At 45.5% G+C, this 21517-nt stretch overlaps 1 protein-coding gene across 5 annotated transcripts in view; it reads left to right on the top strand.

The window, feature by feature from the left end:
- SLC7A6 (solute carrier family 7 member 6) overlaps nt 1-21517 on the top strand; it is a 34296-nt gene extending 12779 nt beyond the window's left edge. For 4 of the 5 annotated variants that reach the window (XM_059153058.1, XM_059153060.1, XM_059153059.1 and 1 more), the window contains 8 exons: nt 9747-9872; nt 11978-12122; nt 12762-12885; nt 13091-13194; nt 16454-16550; nt 18082-18231; nt 18341-18524; nt 19002-21517. In XM_059153058.1, coding sequence (XP_059009041.1) covers nt 9747-9872; nt 11978-12122; nt 12762-12885; nt 13091-13194; nt 16454-16550; nt 18082-18231; nt 18341-18524; nt 19002-19096 — 1025 coding nt within the window. In that variant the 3' untranslated portion in view covers nt 19097-21517. The remainder of the gene's footprint in view (nt 1-9746; nt 9873-11977; nt 12123-12761; nt 12886-13090; nt 13195-16453; nt 16551-18081; nt 18232-18340; nt 18525-19001) is intronic. The other variant, XR_009348861.1, reaches the window with a different exon arrangement.

Here is a 21517-nt window from a genome sequence, read left to right as displayed (position 1 = left end):
TTGTGACCTGAACCAAAGACAGACACTTAACCAGCTGAGCTACCCAGGTGCCCTATATTTGGGTTTCTGAGGTCAGAACCCAGGAGATCCCAGTTGATCCCTCTTTATTTTCCTTTTTCTCTCATGAAGTGGTCAGGAGGGATTCTGTGTGAAATTGCTGAAAAGGAGAGAAGATTGCTATGAATTTACCCAGTCTTGTAGGGCTAGTGTTTTAGCTGAGAAGTGGCGCAGAATTCCCTGTGTTCCTTAGCTCTGTGCTGCCAGGAGCACTTAATTATACTCTATTCTTTCCATATCTCCGCTTGCAAAAGCTTTGGCAGTATATGTAGTTTATCCACAGTGATAAAAATAGACTGAGAGTACCTTGGAGTTAGCAAAAAAGGATTGTATGGTACACTGTGGTTCCTGACTTTAAGGAATTTGTTAAAGACAAATGTTAAAGGGAACCCCTCAACATGTAGCCCCAGGACAGGGGAAGGTGGGTACTCAGCTGTATGTGTGTTAGGGTCTGGCCATGGGAACTCTGGCCTGAGTTTTCTAAAAAAAGAAGAATTTTTTGATTATGAAATGTGTTCATTAGGGAGATGAACTTATCCTCAAATCACCCCATAATGTACCACCAAAAGATGAACACCCTTAATAATTAAATCATGTCTCCATTTCATTCTTTTATAGAACTGGCATCATACTTTGCATATAACTTTATATTCTGCTTTTTAAGTTTAGTACATCATGTTTTTTGGAATGTTCTTCAAAGAAACATTTTTTAAACTAGTATCTTTTTATTATTATTACTATTATTTGAAGGTAATACATAGACATTATAGGCACTTTGAAAACGCAAAAAAATGGAGAAAAGAAAAATCACCTATAATTAATTTTTTTTATTATTTTATTATTTTTTAAAAAAGATTTTTATTTATTTATTTGTCAGAGAGAGAGCACAAGCAGCGGGAGCAGTAGGCAGAGGGAGAAGCAGGCTCCCCACTGAGCAAGGAGCTCCATGTGGGACTCAGTCCCAAGATGCTGGGATCATGACCTGAGCTGAAGGCAGATGCTTAACCAATTGAGCCACCCAGGCATCTCCACCCATAATTTTAACTCCCAGAGAACTATTGCTACTAATTGTGTGAAATACCTTCTAATGTTTTTTTTTCTGTGCTTATCTCATTTTTTATACATTTTTTTATAAAGATGTTATTTATTTTTTTTTTTAAGATTTTTATTTATTTAACAGAGAGATCACAAGTAGGCAGAGAGGCAGGCAGAGAGAGAGGGGGAAGCAGAGAGCCTGATGCAGGGCTCGATCCTAGGACCTTTGGATCATGACCCGAGCTGAAGGCAGGGGCTCAACCCACTGAGCCACCCAGGCGCCCCTTATTTATTTATTTGACAGAGACACAGCAAGAGAGGGAACACAAGCAGGGGGAATGGGAATGGGAAGGAGAAGCAAGTTTCCTGCTGAGCAGGAAGCCTGATGCAGAACTCCATCCCATGACCCAAGTCTAAGGCAAATGCTTAACGACTGAGCCACCCAGTGCCCCTTATCTCATTTTTTTTTTAAAAAAGTACTCTTGAGATCATACTCTCTCTGGTTTGTATAATACTTTAAAAATTTTAATATTTAATCCCTTTCATCAAATATTCTTAGAAAACATGGTTTAGGGACATAGAAGTAGTTTCCTGGCAGTGTGGTATAGTGGTTAAGATCATGGGCTCCCATGCCAGACCAGGACTGATTCTAGCTTTACCAGCTGTTTTTCCAGCTGTTTACCTTGAAGGAATTAAACTGTTGCCTTGGTCTTCTCACTTGAAAGTGGAAATATCACTTGTACTTACTAAAAGGATTGTCATGAGGAATAAATGAATCAATACATATACAGTACTTCTCTGTGTCTGGCATAGAATAAATGCTCTGTATTATTATAAACAATATTACTGTGGGAGTCTTTGTATATAAAGATTCAGAGTTTCTGCACCTTTTTTCTGTAGGATAGAATTAATTATACAGGAGAAATACCTGTGTCTGAAGAAATAAATTGTTTTAAGATTCTTCATGTGCTATCCAGTTTTCTTCTAGAAGGTTTTGTGAGGGTGTGCTTTTACCTAAGCACTTAAGAGTGCCTGTGCAGTTGCTCTCATGATGGCCTTAGGGTGAATTCCAAAGATAACGAAGTCAAAGGACATCTCTATGTATAATTTTCATGTACAAAAGATTTTTATTTGGGAAATCTTTTTTCCTTTATGATTTTTTCTATTGTATTTGTTCTTTTGTCCTTACAAAGCCCATTCCCATACCAGGAACTGCTTTTTTTTTTTTTTTTTTTTGGCTAGAACTGTTCTTTGATTGGAGGGGAGACCTCACCTCTTAGAAGTGCAATCATGGTGTATCTGTAACTTCTTTCATTCAAGTGTACTTTTATCCAGATTACTCACCATCAGAATTCCTTCAAGCCCCTATCCCAGAAGCCCAGGCTTTTCCATAATGCATGCCTGCCAGTAGGAACTTGTCAGATATGGGCTTAAATCATAAAACCATGTCCTGTCCTGGGGCACCTGGGTGGCTCAGTGGGTTAAGCCTCTGCCTTTAGCTCAGGTCCTGATCTCAGGGTCCTGGGATCGAGCCCCGCATCAGGCTCTCTGCTCAGCATAGAGGCTGCTTCCCCACCTCTCTCTGCCTACTTGTGATCTCTCTCTGTCAAAGAAACAAATAAAATCTTTAAATGCAAAACAGCAACAACAAAAAACGTGTCCTGTCCTAACTGACAAGACTTTAGGGTTCACCTTGTTTTTCTTCTTGTAAGTTAGGGTGAAGAATTGGGCTGATGCATCATGTGTTGAAGGAAGTCTCTTTGGGCAGGGGTAGCAGTGGTCTTAGACAAAATTGGAAGAAACCAGTTAGGTCATAATTAGGGGTAAAAACCACAAAATCTGCGCTGAATCCACTGAGAAATTTCGGTAAGATAGGAAATTGAGTTAGTCTTGAAATTAAGAAGAGTTCAGGTTGTTTTTTGTAAGACTGTCTATGGAAATTATAGCCATGCAAGCTAGATAATCAAAGTTTAATTCTAGAAGGGCCCAGACGTTCTTCATATAACAACTGCAGGTCAGAGCTGCAAGCTGGTGGCCTATGGGCCAAACTTGACCCACAGATATATTTGTTTGTCCTAGTGTTGTAAGCAATTTTGAATTACTTGCCAACGTTTGAAAACCAGGACTTTTCTGTTGAAAAATCAAAAGTTCTGGCAACCTTGGGCCCAGATTCCTTCCTGACAAAATTAGCTGCCTTTGTGTCATGGTTCCTCCTTTTATTTATTTTTTTAAAAAGTTTTTAAGATTTTATTTATTTGACAGAGAGAGAAAGAGAGCATGGTGAGGGGGAGGAGGAGAGGGAGAAGGAGAAGCAGGGAGCCTGACTGGGCCTGATCCCAGAACACCAAGATCATGACCCAAGCAGAGCCAAAGGTAGATGCTGAGCCAGCTGAGCCACCCAGGTGCTCCTGGTTGGTCCCTTCAAAGGAGCACACACTCTTCAGTCTACTACAGCGCTCCACTCCCTCTTGTTTTATACCCAGACAATATTTTTTTTTAAGATTTTATTTATTTATTTGTCAGAGAGAGAGAGTACACAAGCAGGGGGAGTGGTGGACAGAGGGAGAAGCATGTTCCCCGCTGAGCCAGCGCGGGCCTTGATCCAGGACCCCAGTGACATGAGCTAAAGGCAGACGCTTAACTGACTGAGCCACCCAGGCGCTCCTATACCCAGACATTCTTGCCTTTGCTCAGTTGCATTACCTTCTTGGCCCTTGAAGGCATCTCTCTCTCACATCCTGGCTTTCCAGCAGCTCCCTGACCCTATTCCTGGGTTATACTGGCAGACAGATCTTAGCAACTTTTTTGAATTTCAGGGTATCTTAGCTCTTCATTATCCTAGAACAGTGGTTTTCAACCAGAGGTGAGTTTGGCCCCCCCCCCCCGAAACATTTGGCAAGGTCTGCAGACATTTTTGGTTGTCACACCTCCTTGGAAGGGGTGCTACAGGCATCTTAGTGGGTAGAAGCCAGGGGTACTATTGAGCATCTCATAAAGTACAGGACAGGCTCTCACAGCTAAGACTTACTCTCCCCAAATGTCAACAGTGCTGAAGTTGAGAAACTCTATCCTAACAGTACGTTCCATTCATATGTGTTCTGGGAGCTTGGAATCTTCTGTGGTGGGTGGGGCCTCAGGCTGCCGACTGGACTGAGTGTGCTTAGAGGCTCTTACTTACGGAGCAGTAGGGGAAAATGGCAGTTCTTGAGGTCCATAGTTCCCTTCTCTGACCAGGTGACCAGCAGTATTATTGGTAATTCAGGTGCCCAACAGCACTTGATTTGATTGTGGAAGGGCAATTTTTCTTAGTCCGTTTGTCTTTGTGGGATTCTGCCTGTTGTGTAGGCTCACACACGTCATTTGAGAATATTTGCTGTGAAGATTTCAACATAGAAGTCACTCAGCACTGACACTGGCATCAAAGCAGAGCCTTGCTTACTGCTGAGATGCCACTTTCCTCAACCCCCAGGGTTTGTTTGGGAAGGCTGGCAGTGGAGAGGAGCAGGAACAGGAGGAGACAGAGGAGGGAGACTTCTCAAGGGGAGACTGGAGTGAAGAAACACTGTGTAATGCCTGAATAGCTTTCTGTTGTCTCTTGCTGTCTTGGACTCAGGCCTGGGCAGGGTTCTGAGAAGGAAAGGTATGCTTCCCTACTTTGGTCAGTTGTTGCTCTGGATAGACAGCTCTCGTGTTCTGAAGGTGACATGACTCAGAAGGACTGGGTCTTTTTTACCATAGTCTCAAAGACCCTGGAGTCTACCCTTGTACAGAGCTTGAATGGTTTGATAATAAGACTAAATGTGTATATTTGTTTAATTAAAAACAAGGAGGATTCTTAAAGAGGCATATACCTGACATACTCACGTGGTATCCCAAGAGGGAGCTCCAGATTCCAGGATTTCCACTCGGAAGGATTTACCTCTCCTGGACTAGCTTTGCAAATTTAAAGAATTACTTTATGAAGATATTCAGATACGGATTCTTTCTGTCCCACACACACTTATGCATGTTTCAAAGACATCATTTTTAAAAAAGCACTTTTTCAAACAGAATTAGAGTTCTGCCAGCCAGGTGTTGGAGGGGTTATATAGGTGTTTTGAAAAGTTTTCAGACTTCACTGGACTTAAATAATGAAATCTCTGTTCTGCACTGTTTTCATTTACTTGATCCCTATTTATCAGTACTACTATGGATTTTTTTTTTAAAGGAAAACTTAGAAGTAGGTAGTCGGACTTTAAAACAATCTTTTAAAGACCTTTTACATCTAATGTAGTATTTACATAAAAGTAGAAAATAAAATGGAATTGAATTGTAAAAAACAAAAACAAAAAACGGTTTGGACGGTTGTAGAACATTTTTCTCCTAATATACTTGTAGATGGTCTCTCCCCAGCTTTTTTTCTTCTTCCACCTTGTTGCTATTGTTGTTAAGGATTGCATTCCTCTGTCCTTAAGTTCCCCTTAGTAACACCCAGCTTGTTTGTGGGAGGAATTGGAAGGGTTTCTTCCTCCCTGTTGCTGTGGGAAAAGGGAGCCTTGACTGTCAGCATAACTGTCACTATAGCTGTGAATTGCCAAGTGATCTCCTCATCAGAAAGAGAATATGAGAGGCACAGTTTGGTCTTAGGGTACGTATATTATCCAGGATTATTTTGGGTTTCAAACACCTGAAAACCGAAAGCAGCATGGCTCAAATATGTTGAAGTTTGTTTCTCTCACATATTAAAGGTAGACAGTATGGGGCTGGTAGGGTGACTTCATAATTTTTCAGGGAGCCTGGTTTCTTCCTTCTGCCTTACTGCTCTGCCATCCTCAGCACGTGACTTCTAGCTGGTGGTCCAAGGTGACTACTCAAGCTCTAGCTGTCAAGTCTGCACTGTGGCTGACAGGAAGGACAAAGAAAGGCATGCTCCGCCCTTCAAAGAGACTTCCTGAGGTCTTATTTGTTTGAAACTTTGATTACCTCCCTGGAGCAAGAACTTAAGTCACTTAGTCGTACCTGCCTGCAAGAGAGGTTGGTAAATGTCAGTTTTAATTTAGGTAGCCCACACTTTAGCTAAAATTTGTTATTACTAAGGAAAAATGGAGGAACAGATATTAGAAGATAACTAGCAGTTTTTGCCACAGAGACTTTGCAGATTTGTTTCTGCTTTGGGATTGGGTGTGGATTTGCTATGTGAGTACTCCTTTCCTAGCATCATGCCTCCAGGACTTGAAGACCCTCACAGGGGACGCCCCCTCCCCCCGCCCCCCATTCAGTGGTGCAGACTTCCCAGCTAGGAAATGAGATCAAGAGGGGAGGGAAGGCTTGGAAGTTATAGTTATGAGCACGTGGCCTTTCAGGCCCAGCCTTGTGCTTGAGCTCTGATAGAATCTGTGGTCCTGGATGGCGATGGAATCTGAGGAGGTTTGGAGGGGTGGGGATCAGATGGTGAAATGTTTCTTGATTAGAATCAGGAAAACACTCAGGGGACTTGGCTTCTGCTGGTAGACTGTTTTTTGGAGCTCTCTGTTCTCTGGCAGAGCTGAGAGTAAATGAAGCAAGCAAGACTCCTGGGGCAGTATTTAAGGATACACTCACTCTCAGGTTCTCCAAGTGGCCCTGAAAGTGAGTGTTTCCTTAAATTTTGTGCACCAGGCGCCCTCCTCACCTCAACCTACTCCTGGCCTTGCTCTTGGCTGCACATTGCTTTAGATTAAGCAGTTTAATTTTTACTGAGGAAGAAGCACATGTGCATGGTAAATAATTCAGAGTGTAAAATAGTATAAAATACTATTCAGAGTATAAAATAGTGGAAAAAGTCTCTCTCCCTCTCCAGAGCTTTGGTCTTCTTCCCCAGAGGCAACCACTGTAACAGGCTCTTTTGTATTTTTCCAACTGTCATTCAGAATGGGCTCTGCAGAGACTTCCATGAGGTGCTGCCGTCTTTTACTTATTGGCAGAGTCATGGAATTGCCACTGTGTGCAGTATTTACTCCTGTGCCAAGAGGAGCAAGCCAGGGGGAAATCTGTAGCAGGATGGAGGGAAGGAGAAAGAGGAGAAGTGAGAGGGAGTGCCGCCAGCGGGGCTGAGGATTATGTCTGCTTCTCTCCCCCATCTTGTTGCTACAAGGCAGAAGCACAGTGAGTCTAGCCAGGGCATTGTGAAATAATCTCTTCATGTGTGTGTCCATCTTTTTGTCTCCCTTTCTTTTTGTCCCTTCGCTATCTTTATCTCTGTCTCTCGTCTCTCCACCTCTGTCTTCTATGTATTTCTCTTTCTCTGTTAGTCTTTTTCTCACAAACTGTACATCCTCTCACTTCTGCTGCTTTTCATAGTCCTGCTTCCTTCCTCTGTTTTCTTGTGGTTTTTGTTCCTCTATTACAAGGGCCTGAATGTGACTTTGACTTGCTGTATCTCCCAACTCTGCTACTGTTTGATAGATTCAGTCTCTTGGTACCCCAGTCTTTGTTCCTGGGAAAGGCAATTGAATGGGCTTAGTTTGGGTGATCAGCCATGACAGGTGAGGGGGAGCAGGGGCCTGGAGGTTACCTCAAAATATGCTTACTGTGTTGCACAGGGGTCTGTGGATTACTGTGGCTGTTAACTAGGTAATCCTTACGCTAGCTGATGTAGGCTTAGCTCCACACAGCGAGCTCTGATTAGCAGGGCAGCAGTGTGCATTCCTTTGGCCTTCCCTCCCATTTGACTGTGCTCCCACTCCAGACTGACTAGTGAGCACCTGTGTCATTTGCCAGAGTACTGCCTAGTGAAACTTTTCAAACTTTTATTTATTTATTTATTTATTTGACAGAGAGAGAGAGAGAGAGAGAGAGAGGGAACACACGCAGGGGGAGCAGCAGGCACAGGGAGAAGCAGACTTCTCCTGCTTCTCTGAGTTGGGGGGGGAGCAAGGAGCAAGGAGCCTGATGCGGGGCTTGATCATGACCTGAGCCGAAGGCAGAAGCTTAACTAACTGAGCCACCCAGGCTTTCCAGTGAGTGAAAGCTCTTAAAGTACCATGGAGCCTGTTCAGGCACCATGTTTATTTCCACAGGCTCTAGGCTCTCCTCCCATTTGAGTGGAGGAATGTCAGCTTTCTGACAGTTGCCTTGCTTTACGGAATTGGTGGTTAAGTGAAAGTCATCACCCTCTTGATTCCAACCAGGGTTCATCATTTCCCCTCTTTGCTTGGCAGTAAGTTAGTAAAACAATATGCTTTTGTCTGTTTCTCCCCGCCCCATATCTGTGGTCTTCTTGGGGAAGTACCACACAAATGCCCAAGGGAGGACCTTCTTGAGATAGGTGTCCACATGAGTATAGCATAGATACTAACCTGTGCTGTGAAGTGCAAGTCTGTAGGGTTCAGGGGGAGAGAGCTCAGTGAGGGGCTGGCTGGTATATTTGGGGAAGGTTTTACGGGGGAAGTAGTGACTGAACTAGACCTTGTAAGTGGGAGTCACTGTTGGCTATGGCGGCATGAGGAGAAAAGGACATTTCTTTTAAGTGTATATATGGCATCGGTAAGGAGAGAGTCTCTGGCTGAAGAGAGTGCAAAATGGGTAGGAGTAGACAGAGGTGGCTTAAAGGATGAGCCCAAAAGATTTTGTAATAACGTTTGAGGTTCATATTAAAAGGTCTGTTTTGGGGCGCCTGGGTGGCTCAGTGGGTTAAAGCCTCTGCCTTCGGCTTGGCTCATCATCTCAGGGTCCTGAGATCGAGTCCCACGTTGGGATCTCTGCTTGGCGGGGAGCCTGCTTCCCTTCCTCTCTCTCTCTCTGCCTGCCTCTCTGTCTACTTGTGATCTCTGTCTGTTAAATAAATAAATAAATAAATCTTTAAAAAAAAAATTTCTGTTTTTTGGAGGCTTAGGGCAGTACTTGGTAGTGTCATTATGGAGGCCCTTGTATTCTGTTCTTGTGTCCTCCTGGTGGGTCAAAACAGTCCCTATTTAACAAGGGTAAGGCGCTGGGACCCTCAGCACACCCTCACTGTGGTCCGCAAGGAACTGGAAATAAAGCCAGTAGTGTAGGCAGGAGCCTGGGGAATGCTCACGTAAGCTTGCTTCTCCATGGACCTCACTGAGAATTGGGAGGTTTGGATAGAAATGGAAGGGGATTTGGGGGAGGCCCTTATAAGCTAAGGAATGATGGTTGGCCTCCCTCAGCCACAGTTTCCTCATCTATAAAACAAGAGTAAGAATGTGTATATTTTTGGGTTATGGGAATTAATTGAGAGGATGTATGTGAAACCGTCATGTATTTATATACAAAATATTATCTCTGTAATTCCTAGGTGACTTGCTACCTGCATTCAATTGATAGGCCTCTCTTGTGGCCATGGAAATATTTTGTGCCTTGGATGGTTTGGAACCTTGGGAGTTTGAGTGGGAAAAAGTGGGTGAAGTCCATCATTCCTGGGCCTGGGGGCTTTTCCCAAAAAATGATTCTGGATGTCAGAATTTATGTGTATGTGTTAATGCATGCTTTTGTGTTTTGTCACCAGTGATGGGCAGATTGTGGATGCCTCTCCATTGCCTGTTCTTCTGGTTCTGATTGATCCATTGGCCCCTTTGCTTTAGGCAGGGACAGAAGCGATGCTCTCTATCAGAAGAGATTGGATCACTGTGGCCTCAGCTCCAGCCTGCCAGTGATGTTACATTTTTTTCTTCTAGGCCTGCTGACATTTGTGAACTGTGCTTATGTCAAGTGGGGCACACGTGTTCAGGACACGTTCACTTATGCCAAGGTCCTAGCACTCATTGCCATCATTATCATGGGCCTCGTTAAACTGTGCCAGGGTAAGATGGGCCTGGGCTGGGAAGGAGGGTGGATGATTGCCTAGATTTCGTAAGGAGGACATGGGGAATCTTGGCTTTACTGATAAACTCTTTCTGTGTATATAGTAGACTGTCAGGGAGAGCAAGACATCTGTTCCTGGGCTTCTTAGGCCAGGTTGGCTTGGCCAACTGAACATGAGTCACTCTCCCTCAGGGCTGCTTTCCCTTTGTGGAGGCTAGGAACATTGCAAGAAGGCAGCTGGGAGCCCAGGGGTTTTTGAAACCTGGATCTTGTGTAATTGGGTCATAAATGTAACTGATGGGGATAGAGTGAGCCCTGCTTGGCCCTGTTTTTGGATTGTGACTTCCAGGCAGTGAGTAGAAAGACCTGGCCGTCCTTGAGAGGAGTGGGAAGGTGTGTGGGGGGGGGTTAGATGGAGTATAGGAATGAGTGGTTATTTTGTAGCCTTTATTCTTTATCTGGATTTGCTTTTATTTAACATTTAGTCTTAAAGTCAGCTCTCAGCAAAATATTAAAATAGTATGAAGTTGGTACTGGCTTTCCTGCATGTTGGCTTTAGAAAGCTTTTCATTCCTGAATCAGAGTAGCAGTGAGGGTAGACAAGTCTCCTGAGCTCTTAGGGAAGTCTTTTTTTTTTTTTTTTTTTTTTTTAAAGATTTTATTTATTTATTTGACAGACAGAGATCACAAGTAGGGAGAGAGGCAGGCAGAGAGAGAGAGAGAGAGGGAAGCAGGCTTCCTGTGGAGCAGAGAGCCCGATGCGGGGCTCGATCCCAGGACCCTGAGATCATGACCCGAGCCGAAGGCAGCAGCCCAAACCACTGAGCCACCCAGGCGCCCCGGGAAGTCTTGAGGTATCTTTGGCCAGGGAGATCTCAGTTGCTCTCTAGATCATATGTCTCTAAACTCAACTTTGTTTAAATTTACCAGGGAGAGCTGAGACACCTCACCGCCCCACCCCCCAAACTCAGATCTATTGGATTAAACATAAGATGGTTTTGGAGTTCAGAAAGCTCTGTTTTTAAGTGCCTTGGCAGCTGGTCCAGTACCTTTGTGCACATGTGCCAAGTTAGTACAGCCAGCCGCTTCAGTGTTTTTGAGTCTCAAGATCATCTTGGGGTCAAAGAGGGTAGCTGAGTTATCCTCCTATCGAGATCTGTGCCTTAGAAAACCATTGCTGTGTATGATGACTGGCACACCTGGGGCGTGAAAACCTCTATTTTCCCTTCTCCTGCTGCCCACCCAGCCCTTTTTGACACATTGAAAGAACAGTTCTACTTTTTGCAGGGGGTAATGGCAGACTTCCTTGTAAGTCTGGATCTTGTTAAAAACCTCCAGGGTGTCCAGAAGGTCTCTCTCCTGGGCAGGCAGGTGCTACTCCCTTGGCTTTCAAATGTGTGGTCTCCAGAGGCCTCTAAGGAGAATGACAGGTGCCTAGGCTGGCTCTCCAAGAGTGGAAGTGGCTCAGGCCTACCCCAGGCATAGTGAGGACCCCAGTTCTTACATAGCCTGTGATTTCCTGCCACAGGCAACTGTAGCCCCTACAAGTAGAGCAACAGAGTTCTCTTCTGAGAACGAGAAAACTATGTGACCAAATTGTGTAGTGGTTTTGGCCACAACAGACAGTTCCACAGGAAGGCCTAATTATTAATTAAAAGTGCCTCCTTTATGTGAAAGAGGGTTCTTTCTAAAAATAAGAAGAAGAGCTCTGGCCTACTGTGAGGTCACTTGGAACTACATTAGAGCTTTTCTGGAAAAGGCGTTATCATTTCAGAAGGCAGCCAGGAATGTCTTTGTTTTTCGGAGACTGCGTAGTTGTGCTAGAGGAATATGCAGTTTCTTGAGGGGATGGGTGGGGTGATAAAGTACAGGGAGAGCTGGTGGTCGTTCTTTGAATATTAAATTATGTTTTTCTTTTCTCTTCCCTCTACCTGCTTGCTTTTCCCTTCTTTTCTTGACCCTCTTTTCTTTTTCCCCATTTTCGCTTCCTCTTTCTTACTGCTTCTCCCTGTTCTTTCTCCTCTGCTCAAACCTTCTAACTCTCCCCTCCTTCTTCTTCCTCTTCCTTCCCACTGAACCCCTTCCCCTGCCTTTGCCCCCACAGGACACTCTGAGCACTTTCAGGACGCCTTTGAGGGTTCCTCCTGGGACATGGGAGACCTCTCTCTCGCCCTCTACTCTGCCCTCTTCTCTTACTCAGGTTGGGACACCCTTAATTTTGTAACCGAAGAAATCAAAAACCCAGAAAGGTAATGGTGGGATCACACTCTCACTCCCCAACTTGGCTGGAACTCCTGCTGATAGAGTGGGCACACTTGCTCCCTTTCTCTTTCTCTCATCCCTTCTCCCTACTCCTCCTTCTCTAGCTCAGAGAGATTAGGGGCTAGGTTGAGGATGAGAGAAGGTGGGAAAGCCTCTTCACCCTTGGGTTTACACTGGAGGATCCGCAAGGTTTTGCTCCAGGAGAGATCCTCCAGTGGGCACTAGCTGACCCAGCTGGGGCTAAGGTGCTAGAACCTCATACTCTGGTGCTGACATTGAAGCCTGGGGAGCTGAAAGCTTATTCTGGGCCGTCAGCCTCCCAGCCTGGCCTCCATTCCCTGGAGGACACTGCTCCTCTTTCCGTGGGACCGATTGGTCCTGTTGTGGCACGGATCACATATTGAGCCCCAGCTATCTTCACAGAGAAGGGTCGGTGTCTCTCTCTCTCTCTCTCTCTGTTTCTCAGCAGAAAGGAGCATGGGTTTCGTACCCACCCTGACCATGTAGGAAAGAGGAGCCTGCCTCAAAGACTTAGAGCCAGGGAACTATTAAAGAAAAATCCCTGGGTGAGCCTTGACTCCAAGGAGAGTTGATTCTAGGTAGTCCTATCTCACTTCTCCTGACAGAAATTTGCCCCTGGCCATTGGGATTTCCATGCCAATTGTGACGCTCATCTATATCCTAACCAACGTGGCCTATTATACAGTGCTGAGCATTTCAGATGTCCTTGACAGTGATGCTGTGGCTGTGGTGAGTCTCCATTTGCTTGTCATCTTATTATACTGAATGGCTCAATCTCTTTCTGAAGCCCCTCCAGCTCTTCAGAGTGAGATGGTGGATCTAGGACAGAGGGTGGGCTGCTCGGCAGTGACAGTGTTTGTCCTGACATAGCATAGGTACAGGAGGCTTATGAAACCCTGTCTTGTGCTGAGTGACTTCTGTGCTCTGTCCCCAGACATTTGCTGACCAGACATTTGGCTTGTTCAGTTGGACCATTCCTATTGCTGTTGCCCTGTCCTGCTTTGGGGGCCTCAATGCATCTATCTTTGCTTCATCAAGGTAATGTGTTCCTGCTTTACCAATAACAGACTGCAGTAGTTAATCTTCTGAGGCTCTAGGTGAGCCAGTAAGAGCCCTTCTTTCCCTTCTTTCTCTTGGCTGTACAGTGTGTGTGTGTGTGTGTGTGTGTGTGTGTGTACACTTGTGTGCGCGCATATGCTGGCCTTTGTGCAGACATCTGTATGCTTGAAGCTCACAGTTCCATCTGAGGTGATGACAGATTGGTTAGAGGTAGAGGGGAGCAAGGTTATAGCTTGGTGTAGATAAGAATCTTAGTGATCACTTGTTGTGGACCAGGTATTGGTACAGGGTAACTCTGCCCCTCACTTCACAGAAATCACTGAAGCTGACAGGTAGGCTCTGTTCTCCTCTCTGTAGAGACTTATCTATAAGAGCATCTGTCCTTCCTATTGTTTCAGAGAAAGGAACAGTTCTGCTTTTCCAGGCTGACTGTGCTACCTGGTTTCGGGGCCCCAGCACTACCCCCTCTTAGCACTTTGCTTCATCACTTGGCTCTTCTCTTTGGTAGATGTTCAGTAGGAGCCCGGTCTGCACAAGCTTCTCTCATCTCAGCTTAGTGAAGTCACAAACAGTTTTCCTCATCTCCCTCCTTACTGGACACACTTCTGGAGGGAATGGTCTGCATTTTGACTGTCACTCATTTTTCTAGCCATTATACTTTGACTTCTACTACCTAAAAAATATTATTAAGTGGACCTATGACCTCCTTCTTAGCCTGCTTTTAGTCCTTATCCTATTGGACCCCTGAAGCAAGTGATGCTTATGGCCCTCTACTTCTGAAACTATTCCTGTGATTTTGTGACACTCTGATATTTGAGAGAAAGGCTTCTTTCCTGATTTCTCTTTCACTCACCATATAAATGTTGCTGTCCCTAGGGCTGGGAGTATAGTAGGCATTCAATAATTTTTTACATGAACAGGTAAGAGGATGAATTAATAAAAGAAATATTTTTTGTCCTATTTATTCTTCTTACTGGTTTTGACACCACAGTCCATGTACTTGGGGCCTCCCTAGGGTAACCAGAGTAATAGATCAAAGTCTTGGAAAACAGTGTGGTATCATCTTCCCTTACTTCAACCTGGTATGGCTAAGGTTGCACTTGATGTGAGTCTTTTTTTTTTTTTTTTTAAGATTGTATTTACTTATTTGACAGGGAGGGAGACCACAAGTAGGCAGAGAGGCAGGCAGAGAGAGAGAGGGAAGCCGGCTCCCTGTTGAACGGAGAGCCTGATATGGGGCTCGATCCCGGGACCCTGAGATCATGACCCGAGCCGAAGGCAGAGGCTCAACCCACTGAGCCATCCAGGTGCCCCAGATGTGACTCTTCATAAGTTACTGCACCCAAAGATGGTGTTTCCCATAGACTGACCCTTATTGATTCCCAAGACATTCCAGCTGGCTCTGTCAATCTTCTTAAAATACTTGCATGATAGGTGCCTTTTAACCTCACTCAGCTCTGTTGTGGCATTGACAGGGTGGGAGTGGGGATAGGGGATTCTGAGAGTAAGAGTCTGGACCAGCAAGTAAGGGGACTACAGTGATGTAGAGGTATTTCACAATTGTTTGTTAACTTCTCACTTTTTCTTTATTACCTATGTAGTTATCTCTGGCTTTATACTAGACACTTTTGCTGCACCCGCACACAGTCCCCTTCCAGCATCCCCTCTACTGTATTTCTTCTCTTCCCAGTACAGGTTATTAACCTGTGTGGGCCAACTCCTACTATCTTGCCCTGTGACCTTTCCAGATGGTCTCATCAACTCCTGTGGCTCCATCTGGGTGGCTCACAAGTATCTCAGTGCCCTCCACTTGTGCTTTGTCTTTAGCTGTGATGCTGTGTGCTATCAGTTCTCCTTGCTTGGCCTCTTTATTTTTCCCTTGGTGTTCACCCTCTTTTTCCAGCTCCAACATGTTCTTGCATGCGCACACACACATATATACACATGTACATGCAAAGGATCACCAGATTTGATTGAGGTGGTCACATCTGTCTTGTTTTCTCTTCAGCCAGGGTGTCTACCCTCATTCAGGTCTCCTCTTACGGGACAGTTATCACAGATAACCTTTTTTTAAGATTTATTTATTTGAGAGGTAGGGGGAGGGGCAGAAGGCTAGAGTCCCAAGGAGACTCTGTGCTGAGCACGAAGTATGACATGGGGCTGGAGCCCCTGACCTTGAGATCATGACCTGAGCCCAGATCAGGAGTTGAGAGGCTTAACTGACTATGCCACCCAGGCACCCCACAGATTACTTCCTTATCTGGCCTCCTCCCTGTCCGCTAGTCTCTCCCTGCTTTAATTGGCCTCCGTGATGCCACCAGAGTCTCTGCTAAATGCTGTCAAGCCTTTACTTCAGAGCCACAGCAGACTCTCCTTGTTTTTTCAGACTCCACAGCATGGTCTCAGCTGCACGGTCTTCTTAGCTGTTTCCTCACATACCTTAACATGGGACTGCAGGCATTCTAGTACCAACCTCAAGGAGGTCACCCTCTTTCACTCCTTCACGCCTCTTTTGCTGTTGCCTATGCTGTTTTCCACCCATCTGCTCACCTTCTGGCAAACTCCAGTTTCTTCCCAGCCCAGATGTGGTCATCTCTTGTGAAATTTTTTTGTTCCCCCAGCTTACCCCCAGGCTGGTGAGTGCTTTATATCCCATGATGATGCTGTCTACACTGGATGGTAGTTCCTTTCTCTCTTGCTCTATTTCTCAAATGGTAGGGCTCTTTGGAGACAGAGAGGAAGCCTGGGTTGTCTCTGAGGCCCAGGCTTGTCCTGGCCTATCCTGTATCAGGAGCTCAGGGAAGATATACAGAGAGCACGGAAGGCTTGCTGCCCTTCTTTAAAAAGCCATTGTGTAAAGTGTGAAATCTGTGAGGTGGTAGAGGGGGGTACCCCTGATGGAATGGACTGGGGTGGCGGTGAGTGATGGCAAGGTGAGGCATCCACTGGGTGATGGTGGGTTTCATGGCTGAGGGGCTCAGGGGTGTCCATGGCCAAGAGAGAGGTAGGACATTCTTGGTTAACACTGGAAGTACCCATGGTTGGAGGTTGGAGACATCTATGGGTAAAAGTTGAGGGGTGAGGGTGGGGGTTGGGCATGCATACAGTACACGGGATCCTCCTCTGAGAGGACTGCCTCCTGTGTTTTTGTGGAGTTCTGAGCCTAGTTTGTCACGTGAGTGTGGCTACATGGCCTAGTGAAAGGATCATCCTGACACACTTCTTATCCTTCTACTAGGTTGTTCTTCGTGGGCTCCCGTGAGGGCCACCTCCCAGATGTTCTGTCCATGATCCACATTGAGCGTTTTACACCCATCCCTGCTTTACTGTTCAATGTAAGCTCTGCTGGGGGAGTGTGGAGAACTGTGGTACTCTTGCTGACTTTATAACTGTCAGTAGGAGGTATAGTAGCTTCTTAAGGTATTTCCCCAGATACTCGGTGTTTCTAAAAATATAAAACATATGAGAGAAGGCAAATGGTACAAAAGAATATAAAAATAAATTTGTAAAATTTATTTTTTTATTTTCAAAAGATTTTATTTATTTATTTAGAGAGTATGAGCAGGGGGAGGGGCAGTGAGAGAGAATCCCAAGCAGACCCTATACTGAGTACAGAGCCCGATATAGAAATTGATCTCATGTCCCTAAGATCATGACTGAGCCAAAATCAAGAGTTGGATGCTTAACTGATGGAGCCACCCAGGCATTCCTGAATTTTTCTTAACTAGGCTCCATGCCCTACATGGGGTTTGAACTCATGACCCTGATATTAAGAGGGACTGATGATACTTCATTAGTTTCTTCTTCTTTTTATTTATTTATTTATTTATTTATTTATTTGACAGAGAGAGAGAGGGATGACAAGTAGGCAGAGAGGCAGGCAGAGAGACAGGGGAAAGCAGGCTCTCTGCTCGGAAGCAGGGAGCCTGATGCGGGACTCGATCCCAGGACCCCGAGATCATGACCTGATCTGAAGGCAGGGGCTTAACCCACTGAGCCACTCAGGCGTCCCTCATTAGTTTCTTCTTACCCCTGGAATTTTCCTGGTAATTATTCCATGTTTGTGTTTGTCCTTATGAACTTTGTTATTTTGTCAAAATAACAAAAATCCTCTCAGTATATTCATTGGAATCACATTGAACTTATAAATTTAGGGGAGATCTGACATCTTGTCTTTTAATCATCTTCTGCCCCCGTTTTTCCAATACAGTCCCTCTTCTTTCCCCAGAATGGGTCCCTTTTGTTTTAATTCCTTTGTTGGTAATCTAGGTGAAAAGACTAGGTGGGGGGAACTCCATATTCTTGAAGATTAAGTAAATCTGACCATGTCACAGGATGTAGTCCCCAATTTCTGTCTTCTAGGACTCTTGTTCCAGAGGGCAAATTCTGTCATACCTCTCTTATCAGGGGTATAGATCCATTTTGTCAATCTGCATTTCAAAGACCCCAGGACAGTGAGATGGTTCTGGAGGCATTGATTCCGTTTGTATGCCAGGTAGTTGAGACTCGGGAGTAATGGTATCCAGATGGCAATGTGGATGGTGGTGCATCAAAGTGAGGAGGACCTCACTCTGCCATCAGAAGGGGAAAGGAGTCTGGCTTGTTTATTAAAGTGTTTGCAAAAAGAAGGGAGGCATTGTGTATAGGAAGAGCCCTCAATAGGAGAGGGAGAGATTCCACTTTGAAGGTTAATACAGTGGTTAGACCTATCTGATGCCAAGGGGTCACTGAAAATAACTGGAGGTGACCTGATAAGCTAAATCAGCAGTGAGCAGCAGACCTGGTACTGATTGCTGGGTGGTTGGAGTATCCTGGAATGGCCTGGTGGTGACAATGCCCACTCCTCCTTCCATCTCCCCCCTCCAGTGTACCATGACACTCATCTACCTCACCGTGGAAGATGTTTTCCTGCTCATCAACTACTTCAGCTTTAGCTATTGGTTCTTTGTGGGCCTATCTGTTGCTGGACAGCTCTATCTTCGCTGGAAGGAGCCCGAGCGACCCCGGCCTCTCAAGGTCAGTGACTCTGGACAGGCTGGGGGGGGGGGCCATCTCCCCAACGTGACTTCTCTGTACCCTGTTCCCCATAGCACTTTACCTAATATCTCACCTCTCTCCATTTCAGCTGAGCCTGGTTTTTCCCATCGTGTTCTGCATATGCTCCTTGTTTCTGGTGATTGTGCCGCTATACAGTGACACCATCAATTCCCTCATTGGCATCGGGATTGCCCTCTCTGGGATTCCTGTCTACTTCGTGGGTGTTTACTTGCCCGAGTCCCAGAGGCCAGTCCTTATTCGGAATGTCCTGGGTGAGCTTCTTTGCCCATTACGCACGGCGTGTGTGTGTGTGTGTGTGTGTGCGTGCGTACATGCATGCACACATGCATGCGCACAGATGCATGCAGAGGTGGGAGTGGTGGCTAACAGCTTCCCTTATATTAGTGATATGCTGGAGACCACGAGACCTGGTTGCTCCACATGACTTCTTCCCTTTTGATCTTGACATGAGCACTTTAGTTCTAACTTTAGAGTCCTATTTTTGGCTTAAAACACTCCCTTTTTAAAGTGCAATCCATGTGGGAAGATAAGGAGTCATGCATCACTTTCTGTTTGGGCACGGAAGGAAGGACATTGATGCTTGCTGGTGGTAAGAGGCAAAGCCTGGTGCAGTATACCCAGGCGACAGGTGGGAGGGAACCACAGACATGCTTTAATCAACTTTGGGGTGTTCATATTGAAGTTGTAGGCTGTCAGCTTGCTGAATTCTGTTCTCTATTTTCATTTAGCTGCTGTCACCAGAGTCACCCAGAAGCTTTGCTTTTGTGTCCTGACTGAGCTTGATGTAGCAGAAGAGAAAAAGGTTGAGAGGAAAACGGACTAGAGGCCAGATATGATGTCCCTTGAGGCCTGGAAGGCCAGCCACCAAAGTCCAGATGACAAGACTGCAGGCCTAACCCTCTTGTCCTAAAGGAGTCTGGTGGCCCACATTATATAAGGGGGACTCAGGGCTGATGGCCTGCTCTGGCGGTCACTCTCATTGGTAAGCTGTGGGAGGAGACTCAGGGTCCAAGGCCAGCCTGAAAGTGGGAACTTTACAGAGGGTGGTGGTGGGGAGGGCTTGGTCAGGGGAATAGTTTAGTTTTAATCCTGGTTGAGTCGGTATAGCTTACCAAACACTTGGGCAACTGTACTGAGGGAAGAGGGAGTGCTAGGTTAATAGATGTGGCTGGTGGTTCGGAATTTGTTATTTGAGGTTTGAATCAGGAGCCTCTACAAAGGGGCTGCTTTATGGGAAGGTTTCCTCTGATCAGGTCCAAACACCTGACTCTAGAGGCCTAACATGCTACCACTTCTTCCTCTGACTCAAGATCTTTCCCTAGGAAGACAGCTGTATTTCATTATTTATTGACATTATTTAGTCCAGGACACCAGTTCTGGCATAGCACTGGTGTTCATTCATCTTCAGGATGCAATAAGCTGATTGTGTTTAAAAACTCAAAATACTCCTGAGTCCCTCTGCCCTTAGAGGTGTCTCTGTGTGCTGGTGTGGGTCAGCCTCTGACCACAGATTTTTTTGCTTGGTTTTAGCACAGTCTTCTGTTGAGTCTTAGCTGCAAAGATGAACTTTAAAGATTTTTTTTTTTTTACTCGTGTATTGGTTACATTTTGGTCAGTAGGTCACAGATTATATAAGCACCTGGCTCAAATCAGCAAGGACAAATGAAAAAATTCATGAGTCAGAAGTCTGAAATTCTGCTATTTTGAAGGATAATCCCTTATTTTACTTGAGACCTCAGGTCTTTATTCTAGATGATAGAAGGTCAACCTCTGGTTCCTGGTATGACCTTTAGGAGGACATAAACTGTTTTAGAATTCAAGTGGATTACCTGAATTCTCTCAGCCATCAATGGTTTAGAGAACATCTCATGGACTCAAGCCACCAAATAGCTTGTTTCTGTCTATAAGGGCTGGTGTGAGGGACTGCTGTGCAGACCCACGCAAGCCCACCTTGGTGCTAGAAGTGGTCATTGCCCTTTTCCAAAAACCTCACACCAGACTGCATCCTCCTTTTCTGTCCCCAGCACTGGGCTTTGTTTACACTCTTGAACTGTCTTGGTGTGGATCGTCAGGATAGTGCATTCCTGTCCTGTCTGCCTCCCCTTGCTGGAGGTCTGATGGGCCTGCAGTCTCAGGAAGAGCTTGGTACTTGTGTGGACATCTATTTTCTCCTTGTGGAGATCAGAGAAGACTTTGGGGGACAAAGCTGCTTCAACCTCAATCTGGCTCCTCAGCAGACTGCATGATTGGAAGCAACTAATTCTGGTGCTCAGGGTGTGCTTTTAGCATCCAGGTCAGGCCAGAGTAGGCTTGGCCTCATGGATGTTCCCTCATGGGCAGCCACGGTTGCAGTGGACTATACAGCTGTCCTGTGATGCTTCCAGACACTGTCATCCTGGGTCCAGAGGAACCTGCTGACTTGGCTAACTCCATGCCTAGACATCTTATCCTTTCATTTTAGAACTGGTCACTGGTAAAGACAAGAACTATGAGGCAATCTCCCTTTCTGACCATTCTTTTCTATCAAGTGGCCTCAGTTGCAGCCAGGGGAGCAACCTTGGCCATACTTGTTTAATAAAGACAATTTAGGGGAGCATGAGGACAGCTGCCTTCGGTTTAGGGCATGTATGGATGAGAAAATGAGGGGACATTCCTACTGTCATGGGTTGGGGATTTGCACAGCAAATTCCTTTCTGGCAACAGGGAGTCTTATGCAAAGGCTGACTTGCCTAGAGTACGTAAACATGACTCCTGTCTGAGCCAAGATGGCACCTATCCCAGGGATCCTCTGGAGCTAATCCTTTAAGCAGAGTGTGCTTGACTTAAGGATCCCTGACCCAGGTTTTAGCTTTCTCACCTGAGGTAAATGACCAGCTAATCCCAGGAACTTGCTTCCCCCTGTGGCTCCTGGGGGAAGCATGGGCCTCACACCCTAAGTGCCCCAGAACAAGCTTAGTGAGCCATGTCATCCCCCTCTCATTATTGGATGGCAACTGCATTCTTCCCCTCTGTGCTGGATACAGACTTCACCCAGGAACCCTTCTGTGGGAGGGAAGCCAGAGACTCCCTATAGCAGTCAAGTTTCATGGTGGAATTAAATTTCTGCAAGGTCTTTGTTGTTCGTCTCCTTCAATCCTTCTCCTGGTGTGCTAATCTCTTTTGCAGTAGGTACAGTATGAGATTGTCAGCCCTTTAATGTTGGCAAACCTTAATGAGTACATAAACAGCAGTGAGCACATTATAA

Source organism: Mustela lutreola, chromosome 16 (assembly GCF_030435805.1).
Source record: "Mustela lutreola isolate mMusLut2 chromosome 16, mMusLut2.pri, whole genome shotgun sequence".
In the NCBI taxonomy this organism is placed as follows: domain Eukaryota; kingdom Metazoa; phylum Chordata; class Mammalia; order Carnivora; family Mustelidae; genus Mustela; species Mustela lutreola.
The sequence above is the reverse complement of the archived record's forward strand: the minus strand, read 5'-3'. Positions and strand labels throughout refer to the sequence as shown.